At 40.4% G+C, this 21,769-nt stretch overlaps 1 protein-coding gene across 1 annotated transcript in view; it reads right to left on the bottom strand.

Moving 5' to 3' along the window:
* Positions 1-21,769, bottom strand: part of LOC134518457 (von Willebrand factor D and EGF domain-containing protein-like) — a 187,161-nt gene that overhangs the window by 33,899 nt on the left and 131,493 nt on the right. Inside the window, exons 21-24 of the mRNA XM_063341290.1 lie at positions 12,646-13,536; positions 4,323-4,418; positions 3,443-3,538; positions 395-490 (exon numbers count right to left, since the gene is read on the bottom strand). Coding sequence (XP_063197360.1) covers positions 395-490; positions 3,443-3,538; positions 4,323-4,418; positions 12,646-13,536 — 1,179 coding nt within the window. The remainder of the gene's footprint in view (positions 1-394; positions 491-3,442; positions 3,539-4,322; positions 4,419-12,645; positions 13,537-21,769) is intronic.

The raw sequence follows: 21,769 nt of genomic DNA, 5'->3' as shown, positions 1-21,769 counted from the left end.
GTTATGTCAGGGGAGGTTTAGATTGGATAATAGGAGACATTTTTTCACTGCAAGGGTTATTAAACATTGGAATGGGCTGCCCAGGGAGGTGGTGGATTCACCATCCCTGGAGGTGTTTAAAAAAAGGGTAGATGGGGCACTGAGGGACATGGTTTAGAAGTGGCTTTTGTTAGGGTAGGTTAATGGTTGGACTTGATGATCTTAAAGGTCCCTTCCAACCTCAGCAATTCTATGATTCTATGATTCTATGATTCTATGATCAAAGGAGCATACAGGGAGTTATGACAGGGAAAGTCTCTGGATATACTTCATGTGGGGACAGGTAATGCTATAGGCTGCTGTTTATATTTTAAGCCCGGATCCTTTATCAAGATGATAAATAGAGCTTTCTTACCTCTCTGGCACTGCGGCCCGTAGAAGCCATAAGGACATGTACACGTGTTTGGCCGTACACAGATTCCTCCATTCAAGCACATGGGATTGCACACAGCTGTATGTGAATATAAGATAACTCTATGAATCCTGTATAATTTTGAATTTTTTAAAGTAGGCACTCTTTTGCTGCTGTGCATGTCATTATAGAATAAACATTTCTAGCAACATTGTGATAAATTTCACACCGTCCTCGCTGGTCAGTTGTGCTGTGGCATTTATTCATTGTCGACACAGTGGGAGCGTTTCAGTGGTGTTTTAGCATAGCTTGGGGGATGAAATAAAGCATAATTTAATAGTTTATTTCTGATGTCTTCCTTTGATTTGCACAGTTCATTTGCTTCCAGCTCTAGTATCCTCACCAAACAGGATCCCAAGGCAGTAAAATGTAGTCACATTGCGTACAGCCTGGATAACCCGGAGATCAGATATTAACCATTTGCTGCTTTGTCTGAGTCCAGCAGAGCATCGTGGCATTTCCGTGAAGCTGAATAGGCACGTGCCGCAAAACCTCACTTTGTTCTGCCTCATTTAAATGCCAGTTCCCACAACATATTGGCTCGTGCATCACCAACAAAGCCACTGGCTGAGCTCCCTTTGCCTCTTTATTTATCCTTTATTACTGTAGATGATATAACAGGCATTAGAAATTAAAAGCTGTCTGGCATATTTCTATGCGGCAAGTACCTGACTGTTGAAAAAAAAAGAGTATTAGAATTGCAAATTGGTTTAGTTGGGAAGTCGGTGTGTGAAGAATAAGGAATCTGATAAAGTTTTCATTGTAAAGCAGAGTGACACTTTAAAACAGTCTTTTTCCTTCTATTCCCTTTGTCTTTCTGTATCTTACAGAATAGCTCATTAAATAAATTAAATACATTTAAGCTTAAATAAATTAAGGGTCACTAAAATGTTTCAGACGAACTAAAGGAGAAATAAAAAGTTAATTTGGGAAGAGAAAGGAAGTGAAATTGTGGTCTAGATGAGAGGCTTTTCTGACTAAGCAGCAGTCATGAAGTCAAAATGGACTTCATTTGTTGCTAATGGTGAATTTGGATTAGTTGTGTCGTTGTCCTAGCTAGTTCACAGATGTCCACATTCTGTCACTGTTTATAGCTCCATTGGTAAAGTTCCCTAAGTCCCTTTTTTTATTTTTTTTTGGTTTGTTTGTATATCTCTGTTCATCCAGAGACTCCTATCCTATCACTTGAGGTAGGAAACCCCAACAGTATCCTCAAAATACTCTGCGTAGCGCACACAAAACCACGCTGGAGAGGTGAGCCTGATAGTCTTTCACCTAAGGAATTATCAGACAAACAAATCCAGCTGCTGTTACTCTGGGTTGGAAATTACTGCTTCCGCTGCTGATGATTGTCCTCCTCTTGGAATAATCTTGTTTAAAACCACCCCAAAATAAATTTGCAGAATTCAAGGAGGGTAATCTCCGGCAGGGAAAAGAGGAGATAGTGGGAACCAGAATAGCTAGTGGCAATCCCAGGCATTTACCATGGATCTTACCTAGGTTAATTTATGTGTCCTCAATAGGTCTGTCATTTCAACACTTACAGGAAGAGCAATTTCAGGGAGATGGAGGTTAAAATGACATCTCTCACCTTCCAGGAAAGGTAACGTAGGCTGCAGGTGTCTTAGTCATTTAATATTCACCATGGCAGAGGCAGACTGCCTCTGTAGCCTTGAGGTTTGGCACTGATTAAGGTACTCCTTGTGCTTGCTTTAATATTTCGCTATTTTGCATGCCTTGTCCCGGGTGAGTGCTGTAGCGACTGTGCCTTTGGAGGAAAAATATGTACTCCAGCTTTTAGCGCTTAGACCCTGAGAGGAAGGTCTGAGCTGTACCTATTCGAAACAAGGTCCAAAACGATGAGTCCTGCCTACAAATAGGTAGCTAGTTCCGATCCTCACCGCGTCATTTTGTTCTGAGGGGTGGAGGTGGGTTTTCCCTGAGCGTGCACGCTTCTGTGCACGCTTTTGTAGGTACTCTGCGGGTATGAGAGAGTGGCAGGAGGAGCAGTGTGGATTCTGCCAGCAGCAGGAGGTTTAGCATTAGGGGCTGAATGGTTACGTCCTCCTTGCAAACTGGCTTTTGTTCTGTCTCATACAGTCACAGGTCATCTTCTGGAATGGAAAACTGAATCCAAGAACTAGACCACAAAAATCTTCGTAGTCAGTCTCGGTTTCTGGTAGCATGCCTTTCTAGGCTCACTTTTCTTCCTTAGACTATGAGGTATTAGAAGTGTGTATGTAGTTGCTAACTTAGCAGCTGAAGTCACCTTAGCTTCCTTATGTTCTTGTCCCAGCTTAAACTGGCCTCCTGCCTCCATAAACTGTACTTTTAAATTCAGATTTGACTGCATACAGTTAAAAATCACCAAAATGCCAAACACTTGTTCTTTCTGCCCCACCATCGTACCTTGGGAGAAATATGTGGGGTTAAAAGCAGTGAAAACTGGAAGTTGGGCAGATGGCGAGCAGTGCAGACGGTTGCATTGCCCTCACCTCTGCCACTGCGGGCGTGGGGCAGGACTCATTGTTTGGGCTCTCCGTGAACAAGACCAACAAAGAGTGAGGTTATGTCCATGGCAGCTGAGACTGTAAGTCAACACATCTCCAAAGGCTCCAGTGAGAATTTTTCTCATTTGCAGAAGCTACCAAGCACCTAGAAAGGTTGTGGCTCCTGAAATGGTGAATAGGTTTATTTTCGATTTTGTGTAACCTGAGAAGAAAGTCCAGGATCACACGAGCTTAAAAAAAGCTGCAAAAAGGTTTTGTTTGTGGGTTTCCTCTATGTGACCCTGAGATTTACATAAACATCTAAACTTATGAATACTTACATAAACTCAAAGCCTTACGAGGTTTTGCCTTTTACGAAAAGGTCTCCTTTTCTTACATTTTAATTCTTTAAGCGCTTCCTACTCTGACTGCTGAATTGCAGGAATCACATGGATTTCAGGCAGCAAAAGAAATGAGAGACAAGTCATTTCTAACCACTTACCTGTTTCGCAAGAAGGGCTGCTCCATCCGTTTCTGCATTTGCACTCATCCGGTGACACGCAGACCCCACCGTTATGGCAGTGTCTGTTACACACCACTGGAAAATACGCAAAGGATCAAAATCTTGTGTTGGTAACACCGATGCAAACCCTAAAGCTGCTCTATTACAGCAACTAGCTAATGGTATTAGTCCAAGAGGCAAACGGAGGGATGAATCCATCCCTTTCCTTGGTTTTCCTTCTCTTTTCCACCCATTCTTTCCATCAGAAGTCTTGTGTCTAAAATTCTTTGCTTTTTAAGTATTCCAGCTACCCTGGTTCAGAGATAAAATTATATTCCTGTCAAGAGCAACCTGATATTTAAATAAGCAGCGAGGACTGTAATAATGAAACCGCATATGTTTCACCATTCAGCTAATATAGAAGGATTTGAAGGCTGATTTTTTCCCCAGATGTTCCATATATTGAGCATCTTTTGTAACTTGTATCGCACAATAACGTGACTCTTAATAGGTATGGTTTTCTTTTTGTGAACTCAAAATTAGTATTACCGCATTCACTCACACAACCTTGAATTTCATAAATGTTACTATAAATAACATGGAGGTTTTTGCTTGATTGTTTTTCCAGAAGCACTTTTATGTAGAAAGTGTTGATATAGATGTGCATATTTTTACATAATACAACTCCGCTGCTGGTAAATATATGCTCTGAAATAGTTATTAAATATTACTTCAATATATTAGACTTTGATTTCCTTGCTGTATTCAATCATCATTTCAGGGGGAAATATCAAAAAATAAAAAGGCTTTTTCTGTCTTATAATTTTCTGCAAATTCAAACATGTAATGAGGAGAAAAGCCAGAATGATTTCATACATACTTGTTTCACATCGAGGACCAACAAATCCATAAGCACAAGAACAAGTATTTTGAGATACACACGTTCCTCCATGCTCACACGGTGGATCACACTGCACTGCAAGAATAAAACACGAGGACAAAAAAATGCAGTTCGAATGTTGCATTCTGTGTGGTTATGAGCACAACACTTGTTACTACTCTTCCTATGCCATTTTATTAATCCAACGGGTAATTTGGCTACTGAGGAACTTGGTTACTGCAGGGTGAAAGCGGGTATCACGTCAGTAATGCAGCACTAACTAATGAGTAGCTATATAATGTCTGCAAGGGAATGATTTTAACATAATCATATTTAACTTCTGAGCAGGCAGATTTTTAAGTATGTGTTTTTGAAGTCTAAGGATGGATCAACCACAAATGTAGTTAATGCTAAAGACCTTGCCCTTCTCTCTCTACGAAATTGCCTTGTGGATGTTCGGTAAGCCTTAACAGGGGTCAGAAGTTACGCTAAAGCAGAGACGAAGTGTTTCTTCTGCACAGAAAAGAGTTGCATGGGAATTTGTCACCTAAATGACAAATAAGTAAGCAACAATTTAAATGTTTAATAAGTAGTGTGAGGTCTGCAAAGCAGCAAGTTAGATAATGCTTTCTCGACATATTACAATATGCAGTGTCGTTCTGTGGGAAAAAGAGGATGTGCAGGTGTATGGCGTAAAGCTGGAAACTTTTGGAAAATTGCAGCTGCTGAAACAGGCTATTTGATGAAGACACTCGTTTAATTTTTAAATGAATTTTTAAATTATGAACCTATTGGCTTTGTCGTGCAGGGAGCCCGGAAGCTTTAGCCTCTTAAACCTAACATCTAAGGTAGGTATCTGACATCTGATGTCATGAATACTTCTATTTGTAGCCCTCTAATAAGGGGTAGTTCTGTATGCCGAGCACGTGAGAGGAGGAGAGACGACCACGGAAGGCAAAAGACAACCACTGACACTTGAAGAAGAAGAAATGCTGTGTGCAGGAGCAGAGCAAGGCATGTGTGTCGGCTGGCTCTCACGCCTTCAGAAAAAAAAAAGCCACCTCACATAAAAGAATGAAAAATATCTTTCCTTGTGCTTGGGAAGTGAATACAGAGAAAAATGTTGCACTTTGGCACACTTTACTGGCAGAGTTTTGTCTTTTATAATGGATATGAAGCTAAGCAAGGTTATTCCAAGGAAAACGCAAAGTGAAGCTAAAGAGATCTGAAACAAAGCATCTTTCATTTTAAGTATTGTTACAAGGGCAAAAAACCCCTGAATGTACCACATTTTGCGCTTAAAACTGGAAAATGGACTATGTAACTGGAAAGCTAAATGAAGGACAAATACTTGTAGCACCGCACAATTTAAACAAAGCTCGTGCATCAAAGGCCTCCTCACCTCTTACGATGCCACCAAGCCTTCACATAAAGCCATTGCATATCAACCTTGTCACCCCAAAATGTTACAAAAGCCAGCACGCATTTTCCGATTGCAGTTAAAAAGACAAACTCCAAGAAGGTGCCTTTAAATAAACCATTTTGACACAAATAACATTAAAGAAATGTATTTGGCGTTAGATCTGCTCTTCAGGTACCGCAGTATTTACACCATATAGTTTTAACGGTGAAATTTTCAATGTTGCATTAAAATAACTGTAGGATTTGACATGCCTGAGAACAGAAAACTTGCTAGATATAGTTTAGATCCCTACTAAACATGCTGAGAATGTCATTAGGCTAACTTTAGTTTTGATTTGATGGGCTATAAGGTTTAGACATTTGCAATTCCGCATGTGTTTAGCTGAAATTTGAAGTGTACGTCTGGGAGAAAAAAAGAATAAAAAAAAAAAGCAGTGGCAATTTGAGGACAACATGAATAGATTTGATTTAGACCCATTAAGCAGTTAGGGTTAACCTTTCCTAAAGTTCTTCGAATTCCACCACCGGCAGCAGGGGCTGGAGCAGGTCAGAGGCTCAGGCAGCTCGGGCTCTGGTGCGAGCAGCGGGCAGCAGTCCGTGGTGGAACAGAAAGCGGAAGAAAGGGAAAGAAATCGAAGCTGTTTTCAAAGAAATTTGTTATTCCTTTAAAATTGCAGTACTCTATTTATAAGCCACCAGTCGCGTTCGGGGGCTTGCGGTAGATGTCACTGAAGTGAATGACAGGCGCAAGGGAGGAGGGTGCCCACCCGTCCGCTGCACACACCTCCCTCTGAAACATCTCCGCTCTTCTGGGCCTGGGTGACCACGGGGAGTTGCTTATAAAGGGATCTCTTTGCAATTAGAAATTAACGGTAGGTGGAATGGGTTAATATTCTCTGCGTGGAGATGGGGAAACACAAAACCTGGGAAAAATGTACCGCTCTTTTTGAAGTGCGTGAAATGTGATTGTCTTTCCTGGAGGACGATGGCCGCATAAAGCCTCCAGGTGCCCAAGGGCTGTGCCAAGCACACTGACAGTCAAACATATTATGCTTTATTTCAGCGTGTTTTGTACGCAGCACTTAAAGTGAATGTGTCCATTTGAACAGAGTACTCTCCATCTGGCCTTTACACATTTCAAGGTGCATCTGAACTGTCAGAAAAGAACATGGTATTTTGGATATTAAAACATTTAGCTCTTATGGTGACATTTAATAGTAAAATGTTTAAAACTATTCTATTGCTGGTGAATAGCACAAGATAAAAACTGAACACTGGCTGCAATGTGAGAGCGAGACTAATATTCACCTAAAAGACATTTCCCTCCATAATAGAAATATACTGTTTGTGTCAAATTCTTTTTCCGAAACTTCCGTCTTTCATCTTCTGGAATGAATTTTTTTTTCCATGAGCGTTTGCTAAATTGTGCAAAGGTATTGCAGTGTTTTTATACTAAGCGATTTTGGATGGTATAAAATGACAGTAAAGAGGAAAACATTGCTGTAAATGGTCAATCTTGCTGTCAAATGTACGTATGTTTATGTTTATAATTTAAAATCTGGAGGTAAAAATGGAGAAGTCCATTATTGTTTTCTCTGAAAGGGCTTTTTGGGAAATATCCTGAAACTACTTTTTTCCATTAAAATGAGATCATGCACTTCTTATAAGTTTCTCTACGATAACTTTGGGGGTACTCAAGAATACCAGATGCTGTGTTCTTCCCTCCATTTTCGACAGCCTAATCAGCAAATGGCTTCCGCGACAGAGTTATTGCTTAACATCCCAACAGCGAGAAGGCTCCTTGTGCCGTCCGGCACGTGAGGTCCTGGGCGCGCGCCGTTAGAGGAAGGCTCGGAGGTGTGAGATCATCACCTGCAGTTCCATTTAAAAATTTGGAAATTCACTGGATGGAGCCTAAGCTGGCTTGTTTCATGCAAACGTTGTACGTTATTAATTTTCTTTCATAGTTGCATTAATCTAATTTCCTAAATGTACAGGTCAAGTTTGAATATTTGCAGCACAAGAGAGGGAGAATAAGGAAAAGAAAGTTACATTGCAGGCTGGACAGAGTTTTTGTTCTTCTTTTGAACAGATACGGATTGAAGCCTTTCTTTCGCATGGAAGATATACAGATAAAGGAAATAAGGCATAGGGTTAAAGCATGCATTAGTGCCATTAAAATAACTCATATGCATATTTAAATAGTCCAGCAGTCCAGAGCGCCGTTATGAAATAAATACCTATCATAGCAAATAGAAAATTAACAAGATTAACTTGACTGAATAAATTGGGAATACAAATGCAGACAACATTTCTAGTTAGGTTGTACTAATGGGTTTTGTCTTGAGAAATGTCAGCTGAGTGCTCATCTGCAGTCAAACAAGCAAATAAAGTGTTAGGAATAGTTGAGAAATGAGCAGAGCAGAAAATGCCAGACTTTATCATGACCGGTATCCATGGTGAGCTGCATCTGAAACACCACATTCAGGTCTGATCCTCCAGCTCAGAAAAAATAGAGTAAAAATGGAAAAGATGCAAAAAAAAAGGCGACAGGGATAACCACAGTTCTAGAACAACTTTTGTACGAAGAAGAAGTGCATAGATCAGGTCTCTGGGAAAAACGTGACTTGGGGATATGAAATAGAAAACTACAACATGAGATGTGGCCTGGAAAGGTTGAGCAGGCCACTGTTCAAAGGCATCACCTTTGCTTTTTGAAGCAGATGATTTATAATTTGCTGAGAGACTATTCTGGACAGTATCCCGATATCTTTCCCATGTATTGCCAGACATCTGCTGTTGGTAGCTATTTGAGATGGGGGAAGGACTTTTGGTCTGGTACGGGAGAGTAGAGCTTTTTGGACGTAAAAATGTCAGAACAGATGAATGCCAGCTACCTGTTTTTTTTTTTACCTCATTTCATCCAGCTGTGCATCCTGAGGTCGTAAGATTTTCCCAACTACGCCATCTTTCCTGTTATTTTGAAAATTATTTCGTTTGAACAGTGATTTTGTAATGTCAAGGCAATGCTATGTTTTCAGCTCTTGAGCAGAAAGCGTGACTACTACTGTTCTAGTCCTCCCCTTCCATCAGAAAATACTGTGCAAAGCCTATAAAATATCCAAGAGTTTTACTGATTTAACATTTTTGAGAAAATGTTTCTAAAGTAGCATGACTTTATCTTTTATAGGAATCCTGAGGAACTTTTATGACTACTAAAAAATGAGAAAAATAATAGTCCTTAACTGTCACTTAATCCAAAATAGTTATAGATAGTCGTCTGTATTCCGTGGAACTGAGCCTTTGATGTTTTAATTGTACAAGTTTAGCAACGAGACACTCCTCATTGAATGAGCTTAAGGTAAGAGAAATAAAAACAGGGATGACCGGGAATTTGTCTTAAATTCTTATTTTTCTTCAGGCTTCAGGTTTAGGTCTCTCGGAAAGAAGCACAACAATGATGCCCAGAGCAGAATTTTTTGTTAGCTTCATCCCCGTTGTGGAATGGAAAGGACATGTTCCACCTTAGGGCACCCTACGGAGCTCAAGAAACACAACAGCTGTTCTCAGACAGTGCCATATGCACAGACCCTGGTGAATAAACCGAGCCCAGGGAAAAGACGGCATTCGTTTCCTTGTCCAGTGGATACGACATCTTTGAAAGTGCAAGCTTACGTCCCTGCTGTAGAGTGGGGAACAGAGGCAGGACATTAAGTAATTGCTCTAATGTCACTAACACCACCAACGAATATGTCAGAGCGTTAGCCTCAAATGTTAAAAAAAGTGCTGCGTTACACGTGCCAGTTGTAATACGCGAGACAAAGTATCAGAAACATTCTGAAAACAATCCTGTTTAGACTAGTTATGCATTATCACGTTACTAGTTTTTTTATTCTGTTGGCATACTGAGCTGAAATATTTAAAGCTCTGTAAGTGTCATGGCACTTCTGCAGCTCGCTTTGGCAGGTGATCGATGCTGATCCGTAAAATTGCTAGGAGTTTACCGGAGCAATGCATTGGTTTTATGGTGTATATACTTGAAAAGGACACTGAGAGTGGAAATTATGCATTTAGTAATCTCCTTCATCACCAGAGGAACTCTTGGCTAAGTTGACTCCATAAAGGCCAGTGAGCGTCTCGTGCCAGAGAACATGCAGGGCAATCCCGTGGGCTACAATAGGCCTTATTTCTCCTGCTTATTTTTGATTTGTGTAGGTGCTGTTGGCTATCTCAAAAATGCTACTCTGAAATGATGTTTTTCAAGGATTTGGCGGTTTAGCAGACTAGTCTTAAAGTTAGGTCACTAATAAATGGTAATTGGCTTTGTGCAGGAAGGTGAAAGACCTCTGCAAGCCGAGAACCTGGCCAGCTGTAGGAAAGGGCACGGGAGTGATGAGTAGAGCCTTGAAGAACTACTTCATCTCACCTCATCTGCAGAGTAAGTAGCCAGAATTAAGAGAATTAAGAATCTGTAATGCTTGTTATGCCAAAGCAAGATGGGTAAAAGCAAGGTCCTACTTTTCACATGTGATAAAGTTGTCAGTAGTGAAGGGAGTGATCTAAATGGAAATTGCCAAGAGAATCTGAACATGTCTAAGTTTAGATGCTTGAAGATAAGCCAAACACACTGACATCTAGCTATATTCTTCCAAAAGAAGATCGGAGGTTGGACCTGATGATCACCAGAGCTCTTTTCCAGCCTGGACTCCTGTGAGTCTGTGATTCTCAAAGCAAGAAGGACAGAGTAGAGGGAGGGGACTTCCAACAAAATCATAACAGGGAGTTAGAGGGGCTTGACCAAAGGGATAAGAATATTAGAGAAATAAAATTTGGTATGATTTATTTTAGAAGAGAAAATCATTTTCAGGATGTTGCTTTTTTTTTCCCTACCAGTCCTCAAAGCCTGATTTTGAAGCGCACAACAGGAAAAAAAAATAAAAATTACATTCTGTAACATGATAAATATCACTCGGTAAAGTATTTCTTATCTTAGAATATTTTCAGACACTCTTATTAAACAAAGGTCACATCCCCTCAAGCTCCACAGGTATTAAAACTTGCTACCGATGGGGCTGTTTCTTTTATCTTGGTGAATTTTGATATCAAACAGGACGGTGACAACCATCGATAGCTTGTGAGGCTGTCGACATTTTTGCTCACTTGCCACGGATGTTGCATCAAAGTCTGGAGATTTCGCAAATGCTGGTCTCACCTAAGCTTTGATCACTTGTTCAATTTTGCTGCCTCCTGCTCCTGGAAGGTACTACTGTTTTCGGGGAAGTCGGCACCATCGTGGCAGCATCGCAAGGTGCTGAGAGCTGAGGTTACGACAGGCCTTAATCCAAGGAATTATCCTCATCTTTCAACTTCATCTGTCATGATGAGTCAGCGGCATCTGACATGGGAAGAGGCATCGACGGCTGGAGGTACAATGGGTGCTATTCACCCTCCTGGCCACGCTCCAGGAGGGTGCTCGCAGGTGGGCGGAGGGGCTCGGGATGAAGCCGAAGCGGGGAGCAGACAGGCTCATTATTGAGTCAGGTGACGCGGTCAGTGACAAGAGACAAATAAAGGATGTTTGTGTATCGTGTCATCAAGCCCCGAGACAGAGAATGATGTTGGTAATAAAGTATTTCATCCTAAGGACTCTCCAGAGAGATTTTCAGTAATACCAGTAATTGAAGAAAACATCTCGTCTTGCGAGACAGTAAAAGGCAGAGGTAGATTTATGTTTTAAGAACTATACTGATGGGCATACTAAATATACACGAAGCAGCCATATGCCTGTATTCATAAATATTCATATGTACATGGGCCTGGTCTTTGAGGGGAGGACATTCTGTGGCCAAACTTGCTTTGGGCTTCCCAGTAGTAGGAGCTACTTGGTACTTCTCCAGCTCCAGGTACAAATCAGAGGTCAAAAGACAGGGTCTTTTGTGCCAAGTAACCTTAAGTCCTTCAGAAGGGGCATTTCAGGAATGTGCAAACAGACAAAAATTATAGCACCCAGGATGATAGTAACCTTTTCTTACGCATTTTGTAATATATCTCCAGCCCTGCTCTGAGCTCAGAGGGCTGCAGTATTTCTGGGGGCTTTGCGTCCCCACAGAGCCTTCTTTACAGCAAAGAATCCCTGCAAGGTCCTCGGCAGTGGGTCACGGCTGAGACCCCCCTACGCCTGCCTGCTCTGTGCGCAGCGCACGACAAACCATATGTGAAAGAGAATGAAATAGATGATGCGAATGCTTTTTCCTTTGTGTAGTGAAAGGCCAATTAAGATATCAACTTATCAGAGGGTTTTCAACAAAAGGTGTAATTAATGATAGCTAAGTCAGGGAATTCGTTGTTTCAACAATGTGCATAATACTATTGTTTTACAGAGGTATTCTAAACAGTCTAATAAATAACTCGATATATTGTGAAAACCCTTCTGGTGCTATATATTTCAGATGACAAGTTCAGTCTTGTATTTAAGATATTAGATAGATATTTAAAATAATCTTTTAGGTAGTAGAACAATTAGTTTTTCCTAGAATATTTGTTGCATAGAGAAATGGAGTTAATTTTACCCTTTCCTTAAAACAGAAGTTTTATGTGTTTTCTAAAGTAATGACTTCAGTAGAATGAATCTGGCCTTAAGCAAGGGTAAGCAAGATCGCAATCTGTCCCTGGTTTCAATTGATTAGATATTATCAAATAAATATGTCATTTATGTAAGCAGAAAGAGCTTTTTCAAAGTTATAGAATGCTTGTCTATTATTTTGAAATATAATTGGCTTTGAAAACCAGAAAGATCCCAGCTAGAAAAATCTCCAAATTTATAATCAAAATTAATTTTTACTTTGTGGAGTTATTAGATTTGAAATTATAAAAGAATTTGAAAGAAGATTTCCCCCCTTACCTTCACATGTAATTCCATCACCCCTGTATCCAGTGGGACAAGACCCACATTTAAATCCTCCATCTTCGGCCAGCTCACACTTCACACCAGTAAAGCACGGCGTATTAGCACAAACGACTTTCTGATGTGTCCCACCGCTGGGTTTTGGCAGTTCCACACGATCCATTGCTGTGTTGTACGCCTTTCGGGCTGCTGCGGTCTGTGCCGGCAGCCTTGCCCAGGGAGCAGACCCTGCCGGGATGATAGCACTCTGGGAAGCTGCATCAAGGGAAGAACCTGTTAAATGGAAAGGGGACGTGAGGCGTGTTGCCAATGGAGATGCTCTCTGCTGCTCTGTTGGGAAGTCCTGGGGTGGTTTAGCCTTCAAGACTGCGACTCGACCGGGCCATTTCCTGGGAGAATAGCCGTACTTGGAACGAGTTTGCTGAGCAGCATGTAGCCTTGAGAAGAGTGAACTTGCGTTTGTGTTGCGATGAGAAGGAACGGTTCCTGTTGTCCCCGGTTTGTATTGTTTAAAATGGAGAGGGGGATGGGTTGTCACACTGGCAGTTGTGGCCCTGGGGTCTGGCTCCTCGTGCAGAAGGAAAGTGCGTGTATCACTCCTTCTTTCAAGAAAAGACTGTTTCTCAGGTGCTGTGAGCTCCATGTCATTTTTTTTTGCTGATGATGTCTGAGCTTGGGAAGTCTTCCTTTTCATTGTAAGGGATGGATTGTTAGTGACTGTGGGGTTTCTTTCCAAAAGGTATGTAGTTTCTTGTCTTGGAATTTGGGTTTGGGAAAGAAGGGAATATATGTTTCTTGATGTCTTTAAAATGTCTTCCTGGTGAGAGTCTCTAGCATCTTCAATATTTCTTCCATCAAAGTCCACATGGCTTTGGGAAGATCTTGAAACTAGGGCAGAAGAAGATATATATTAGCCAAATTTGCTGGTTTAGAGTTTAAAGGAACTGCAGTGAACATTTAACTTATGAGAAAACAAAGGACATCAATTCTAGAAGTAAAACAGTTAATCTGTCATATACACTAAGGGCGCGTTTATGCTGTCTGGCACAGAAATGACACGGTGTTATCTGCTAAGGGTAACACCAGCACTGGATGTACAGGGAACTGCAATACCAAAACGTACAGCATGGCACTTCATGAACTACATGAAATACATTTATGCTGTCTTAACATCGAGCCTAAGGTAGTAAGTCTCGGTGAAGGTCAGACATTATTCTTTGAGGGGTAGCACTGGGCTTACAGGGGTTAAATTGCAGCCAGGCAAAACCACTTGCCATGCTGGTTTACTAATTTTGGCTTACACTAGTCCATGAGGTTTTAGCACCTTTCTGTGGTGCACCCTGCAGTTCCTGACCACCTGAGCTAATACTTGTTTCTTATTAATTGTCTGTATTGCAATTATGTGCGGGAAATGTTCCGCTAGACAGTACGTAATGCAGAGACTTTGCATTCAAGCTCTTGCAGTCTAGGAGAAGGACGAGACATTGCGGTTTGGGACAGATAGATGTTGGAGATGGAGAAATAAAGAATGTTGAGATGGTCCTTGGCAACACCATGTCCTAGAGGGAGTCTAGTCCCGTTACACCGGTGTGTAACTATGTAATGCTTTTGCAGTCCTTATGGCAAAGGGAAGTTTTAGAAAAGCATTTAAAGGAGACAAATGGAAAAGCTTTGTTAATGCTGTGTACGGCTCCCTCCAGACGTGAGGGGCAGCATGTAAGAGAGAGTGCTGGTTTGTAACTGTCACCCACTTGTTACAAAGCCAGCCACCTTTTCAGTTGTGTAAGGAGGGATGATAGATGGGGAGAGGGAAGTCTGTGAAGGGCCTTGAAAGTGGAGACGAGTAGTTTGAATCAATACTTTCAGGAAGATTAATGGCCATCTGCTGACTCTAATGAATGGAAGAAGCTATTTTTAACCGGTTCTGGCATACTCACTCCATAGGAAACGGAATGTATTGGATCCTGAACAAAAAAACCTCAATTGCTTCTAGGGTTAACCCCATGTGGGATGTACCTCTTCATTTTAAATATAAATATTAATCACTTTCTTAAAACTCCTATTGATGTAGAAATTAGCTACAGTTAGCAAGGAAAGAGATTAGGATGCTTAGCAAAGGTCAAAATGTAAGTTAGAGCATTGACTAGACCAAAGCATATCCCGGCACGCAAAGTTGTGTTTATTTGGCTGATAAAAAGTGTCATCTACTAGTGGCTGATGAGTTTTTATTGCCTTGAAGCCTAATGTTTTGGAGTTTCCCAATGGTACTGAATCAAGCTATGGACATCAGTAGGTAAATACATGGTATTTACTAGAGCAGTAGGTAAACACATGGATTTTACTGTCCAAAGTAAGGCTGATGAATGATGAGGTACACAGAATGGAAGAAAAGAAATGGTGAGGCAAGGAGGACATCAGCAAAAAGAGCATGAGAGGATAGGAGAAGTCAAAGGATTTTGAAAAATGAATGAGAGAAAGGTGAAGGAAATATCCCCACAGGAAAATAGATGATCGTTACTGCCATTAGAAAATTTGATTGAGAGACCAGAAATCAACAGGAATGACAATTAAAGGCTGGATGACCTGTCTGACATATTTCCAAAATGAGCCCTGATTATAGCGTTGAGATCCTTCCACTGTGTCATTAAATGGGATTCCTCCTAAGCAAATTTTAGCAACTAGTAAGGGGATCAGACTGACTACCCGAGAAAGGTAAATCTTTTATTTCTTTATCAGATGATACAGATGATATAGCAAATAAGCTACAGCCTTCCCTGTAAGGCGGAGCATACTGTTGGGGTGTATCTATGATAATGTAATTTTTACATCTCAAATAATACTACCAATGAAGAGCAGCAGTCCACTTTGGGTGGTTGTTCATTATGATACATACTGATCAAGGTCCCTCAGCCACTCTGTAGAGGCCACTAAAGTTCATAAGATGTTGGCATCATTCGAATGTGGTGACTAGAGTGTCTTCTCAGCTCTCATCATTTCACGTTTTTACTTATAGTGATGCTGTGCAATTTAGTTAGGATTAGAATACGATAGATTTTTTCTGGAATACCTGAAAATTTCTTTCTGCAGTCTTCCAGATATCTAAATAAGCTAAAACAAAGAAGAATACCAAAAAGATTGCAGACTCAGTTGTCTGCAGTCAGCAGCTTTCTCAAATCCTGTATTACTTCAATTTATTTTCCTTGCACCCGATCAATATCTTCAAATGTATAACCCATTATCAATGCAGAAGTGTGATTGCGTGAATCTGGTTTTCTCTGTGATGCCACTGTATGATTACATATTGGACTGGATGAAAATAACAAAAAAATGACAAGGCAAAGTGCTCAAGGTTATATGACGGTACAAAAATACATTTTCACTGCCTGTCAGTATTTCTGCCTGTACTAACGGCGAAATGTGCAGCAGTGGAACGATTTGGTTTATTTTTCACAGAGGTAGATAAGGGACCGAGAACCTGCTGCTTTGCTCCAGCTGTGCGTGGCAGGAGCTCCATTCGTATCGATGGAGTTACACCACAGTAAGCACAGTGCAATGCCGGGATGGATCAGGCCCGGAGAAGACAGATTCCTCTATGTCCCCCTATCTGGGGAAGATTAGAACAAGGGTGACGGAGGGCACATTTCCGAGACAGAAGTTTAACATCCCTCCTCCAACTCAACTCCGGGACACTTCCCATCTGTGTGGTGCAGGAGTTCCCCGACATGAGAACCCCCTCAGCCTTCAGTTCTCCTGGTGTTTCAGATACTCAGTGCTCCTCGCACTAAACTCATAAATCAGAATCCTCATAACCAGTCTGTGGTTCACGCTTGCCAATGCCGTCATGGCATTGTTAAGGCACAGCAAATTCTGATTTCTTCTCTCACTTGAATTGCATTTTATAGTGAACTACTAGATATCTGTAGTTGAAGAGGATCATGTTCATTTTGAAGGTAATAAAATGACTGTATGAGCTAGTGAAAATAGCAGTTCACAAAAGGAGAAGATACTTGACAGTCTCTTAAACCCAGGGTGAGATATCAACACTATGAAATACAGAAAAGAAATCTAATATATTTTCTCTCTTCTGAGTTTCTGGCTATTTTTTTGCATTTACAAACTTTCAGAAAAAGGCCACATTCAGACTTGAATGAAAAGAAATCACATTCACTTCTGACCCCAACCATTCCTGTTCCCAGAGAAGCAGCACACATTTCATACTCTGCCTGGACAGGGTGGACCAGGTTGGTTACCATATTCCTTGGTGCCGTTCACCCAAGTCTGTGCTTTGTCTTAGACCCGTGCATCTCACACCTTTCTTCCCAAGCCATGTGCCTTGGACACAGCCCCATCCTGACCTCCAACTAGTGGCTGACACCTCAAACACCTGCTTAAGCTTCTTGTAGACGTGAGTATTTATGACCTTTTCATTGCCATGCTTCTCTTTGCAGCTATTGGAGTTAGAAACTTACAGTTTATTTTTTAAATGCAAGTGTAACTTTTTTATCTAGTGACATGAGGGAGACACTATAAGCATCGCCATGTAATCTCAAGTGCTTCTCTGTCCTTTAATCTAATAAAGTGCCCCAAACCAGCCTACTCTTCAGGTGGAGACTGTCTCCTCCTTAGCAAGGCCATCTGGCTGGGGTCTCTTCTGCCTGTCAGTTCAGAGGATTATGGGCACCTTTAATTCCAATCAGGTTACAACTATTTCCAAATTTTGTGAATAGTTTAAGAATTCATCTCCTTATTAACACAATTCAATAAATTTACAATTTGTGTAGTTTTAGAGCTATTAACATTTAGCAGTAGACGCTGTGTAGCACTTTTCTCATTCAGAAGAATGTCGAAAGAGAAATGCTCTTCTGACATATTACACTATGTGGGTCATCATTTAAAATTTGAAACATCTACCAGCACATAAATCTTATTTAAAATGTCAAGAGAGAATAGAAAAATTACACTGGTCTAAGAAGTCTTGTTACCAGAGTATTAGGGATCGTCCCTTCTCTGCTTTTCCACATTAATATTTTTCTCTGTTATTTACTTGGTGAGAAAGGGGAAAGGGAGCAGCTGTCAATAGGAAGCTCTAGGGAAATTCTGGTTTTCCATCAATTCTTAATCTGCCACTTTGTACAATTAACTTCTGGCATAACTTTCTTCTCTAGTCAGAGTATGTTTAATTCCTAAATCTTCTGTGTAGCCATCCAAACGTACCCTAAAGCCTTCCCTCTCCCAAATATTCAGAAATATAGCTTTGATTTTCCCTTCCTTCCTCTTAAGTATACAGAATTTCCCCACATACAGATGCTGTTTGAAATTCCCAGTCACTGATGTCCCCTCTCTTACAACCGCAAGCAATAACTCCCAGAATAAATTCCTCAGCTCCTTTAAGTGAGGTACAGCTTCGACTTCCAAGTTTTACGAAGGGTATACTTCCAGGATTATTTTTGTAGAAACAATAGCATTTTGTTTCTACAGTTATTGAGATTGGGATATTATTATAAATTTAGATAGGACCTTAAGTTTAGAGCTCATGATCCTTTACCTGTTTTTCGTGTCAAAAAATTGAAAAGTCAAATGTGTTGTAAAAGGGTTTAGGAAGACAAAACACACTGGGAGTAGGCACAGGCAAAAGTTAATCCCCACTTTGAAAAATGTGGAAATCGAGGATAGGAGTAAAACTTTTACATAAGAGGTGCCCAGATCTGGAATTCGCAAATCAGAAAACGATGTGGAGCTGCGTGTGACAGAAGGAACCAGCCAGGCTATGTAGCTTGTGCTGGGCTAACAGAGCGGGACAGCTTCTGGCCCTGCTGTGCCTTACATCCAGGCGGGGCAGCACATGAGTAAAGCAGTCGCACGACTCCGTATCCGTCTGCGTAGGTACATTCGGTCTCAGTAAAATCAGTGCTCTCCAACCACCTCTTCTGTGATGGGTAAATGTACTCACTTGTTGCTTTAATGATGAAATTAAAAGGTGAGCATCCAGTTCACTCTCCCTGGGCTATGTTTCATCCAGACAGAAAATGAGATTGTGTTGCCGATGTTGCTACCTGGTGAGCAATTTCCTTCCCCTTCACCTACCAAAATCATAAACAATAGGGAATATTCTGTGGAGCCTGCATCACCTGGCTACTTCTGATTTTAACTATTCCTCTGCTTCTGACTCGTCAAATGTGGCTGCAGCTACATATACACAAATCTGTGCATTCAGATTTTGCAATGCAAATTTGTTTTGTGTGTATGAAATACAAAATGATTCTGCTCTAACACAATGCATTTTGTGGAGGAGAAACCCTGGGATCTTCAGCCAGCTCACCCACTAAACTGTGTTTACGAATCTTCCTATATTCAGAGGAATTGATTCCCCCAAATGGATTGGGGTCCAGACTCTGCCATCAAGGAGATCCTTTCCCAGTTCTCGGATGTTGAAATCCTGTGTGAGATCCTGTATGAGAAAATATTACCTCAAGAAGAAATAGTGTGTTTGCTTATGTTGCTTTAAAGGCCTTTTGTATTTGTTTGCATCAACACATAGTTCATTTGCCTCTAGGTTTTCAGAGCAATATAATTGACATTTCAATTCATTAACTTATGAATGTAAACCAAATAGGCGTTCTGAGATGCCCAAGCAGAAACCAAAAAGTTTATGAACGTAGAAATGGTGTTACTGACTACATGTCAGGGAACAGTTTCAGACGTATCTGAGATATGTCAAGGAATACATAAATTTAAAGATCATCCCTTTCGTACTCAACAAATGCCAAAACAATGCCTTAGAAAGATTTTGCTTAGGTATATCCCTTTCCTTATATGAAATATTTTTCTATTCATAAATCTTTTCCACTAGAGCGCATTATAATTTAGGAATTAAGAGAAACAAAAAGCTTAAAAGAGTTGGGGCACTAATACTGCCTTAGTTTATACCAATTTAAACCAGATTTCTCCATAGACTTTAAATGATTGACTCCTTTTTAGGTGTCCTGAACAGAAAACACTAGTATCAGGTTATAAGCCGGATTTCTAGAATGACACTCAAATCTGAAAGTAACAAAACAGTTTTAAATATGAAACTTATCCTGATACATGGCACTTTCACATAACCTATGTGTAACTGCATTCCAAGGAGGTATCCATCAGCTTTTGGTTAGTACAGGCAAAGTGCAAGAAGGGTGCAAGAAGGTGGTGAACACAGTGGTAGCTGAACAGAAAAAAGGGCCTGAAATAATGTCTTTTGTGCACTTTGTTTGCAGACTGTGTTTATTGTGTTGCCTTTTTGGTTTTTTTTTTGTGGTTTTTTTTTTTTTTTACTTTTATGATGCTTTCTGTAAGTTTTCAATAGAAATTTTAACGTCAGGGTCACCAGAGACAGTGTTTTTAAAAATGGTGTAGAAATTACTGATTGCAAAGACGTGAGCATGCTCCCCAAACAGGGATTTTTTTTCCCCTCCATCAATATTTTTCTTTATCACTATCTATTTTGGATTGTATATGAAGATTTATAAACCAGCTATGTTTTTACAAACATTGCTTTCTCAAACACCTCTCCTACCTTCCAGTTTATTTCAAGATTTAATTGAAAAGTTCTCTCCTAGGGGTGGGAAAGACTCGACACGTTTGATGTACTCTCACCCCTTGCGCGGGAGACTCGCTCCCCTTGCTCCTTTGTTACTAGATCTCTTTTTCTGCTCTTTGCTTTCCTTGGGTCTAACCCATTCTCTGCTGCTGTTTTTAGAAGTGCTCTTCCTGTGCCTTTCTCTGAATATCCAGCTAACAAAACAGGAAGCGAAGGAGAACTATGGTTGTGTTTCAAAACACCATGGATCACCCACTTAACCCCCTCGTCACTGTTTTATTGTCCTTTCTTTCGCTATTCCTTGTCCATCTTTCAGGTCTGAACTTTTACCTCCCCTCTTTGTGTTTTACCGTCTCCAATTATTTGAGTCTGCAACTGTATTATTTCAGCAGCTGCAAAGACAGTATTAAGATAGAGTTCATAAAACTAAACTATATTTTCTATTCAGGAAGTGGCAGTGTATTTTACTTCTCAGCGCTGCGAGAGATGGAAAAAATTAATAAAAACTCTGTTCTTATCTGATGATGCCTCATGGGCCTTCAGACTCTCTCATGGCTTGAACAGGTTGATAGATATATACAAAATAGGCTAAATCAAGACAGATCCTCTCTGAAGCATCCCTGTCTAATTCTCTGAATCATCTATGTAGACTCCTTTAGAACTGTAATAATACATTATAAAGAAAGTTCATAACATTTCTTCAAAAGAAAATCTATAATATTTCTTCAAAGAAAAAATAGCTTAAATTTGAATATTTTACTGAAATTCTCCTTTTATTTGATTCAAGAAGTAAGTAATCTAAAACTATAATTATGTTGTTTTGGGCTGTAAACACAGAAAAATGAGTTACTTTACATATGAAAGCCAAGAAAAAATCTGAACTATGCCTTCCTGGAAACCAGTAATGAATCTATCTTAATACCATATAAGCACATATAAATACTCTCAGTGAAATCATGCTTTTATGGATTTTTCCACAATTTCAACTGATGAGGATTAGGTTGACAACTATCTATAGTTTCTTGTTAGAAAAAAAAAAAAAAGCGGGGAATTTTGATAAGAAGTTTTCACAAATGTTCTTAGGCAGTTGTCCTAATTTGTGTCTAGTTGAACCAAATGGGTTTTTCACCGTTGTCGGCAGGTGAGCGCTGATAAACGGTGTGTCCATTTAGCTGTGCATAAAGAGTAGGAACAAGGTGCATTGAGTTCAGGCTGCGGTTTAGAAGAGGGGTCGGCATCCCTAAATGCAAGCTAAGCAGCATTAGTACGGGATTTGAAGCTTATCTTCCGTCTGAACCGCCTACACTCTGAATGCTACAGTTCCTGAAGTATGGCTACTTAGCTACAGCTCACTGCTTTAGTAAACGTAGGCGTCAGCTCTTGGCAAAACTGACTTCTGCCCTTTGAATTCTATGGTAACACATTGGGGACAGTCATGTCGTAAGACTTGCTTCCTTTATAATGCTTGTGTTTCTCCCTTTGAAAGAATATTAGGATGAGCAAGTAGAGACATTTGATAGTTGCACTTCAGCTAGCAACAGTGTT

The sequence above is a fragment of the Chroicocephalus ridibundus genome, chromosome 7, assembly GCF_963924245.1.
Source record: "Chroicocephalus ridibundus chromosome 7, bChrRid1.1, whole genome shotgun sequence".
NCBI classification, from domain to species: domain Eukaryota; kingdom Metazoa; phylum Chordata; class Aves; order Charadriiformes; family Laridae; genus Chroicocephalus; species Chroicocephalus ridibundus.
Note: the sequence above shows the minus strand (reverse complement) of the source record. Positions and strands in the feature narration are given on the sequence as shown.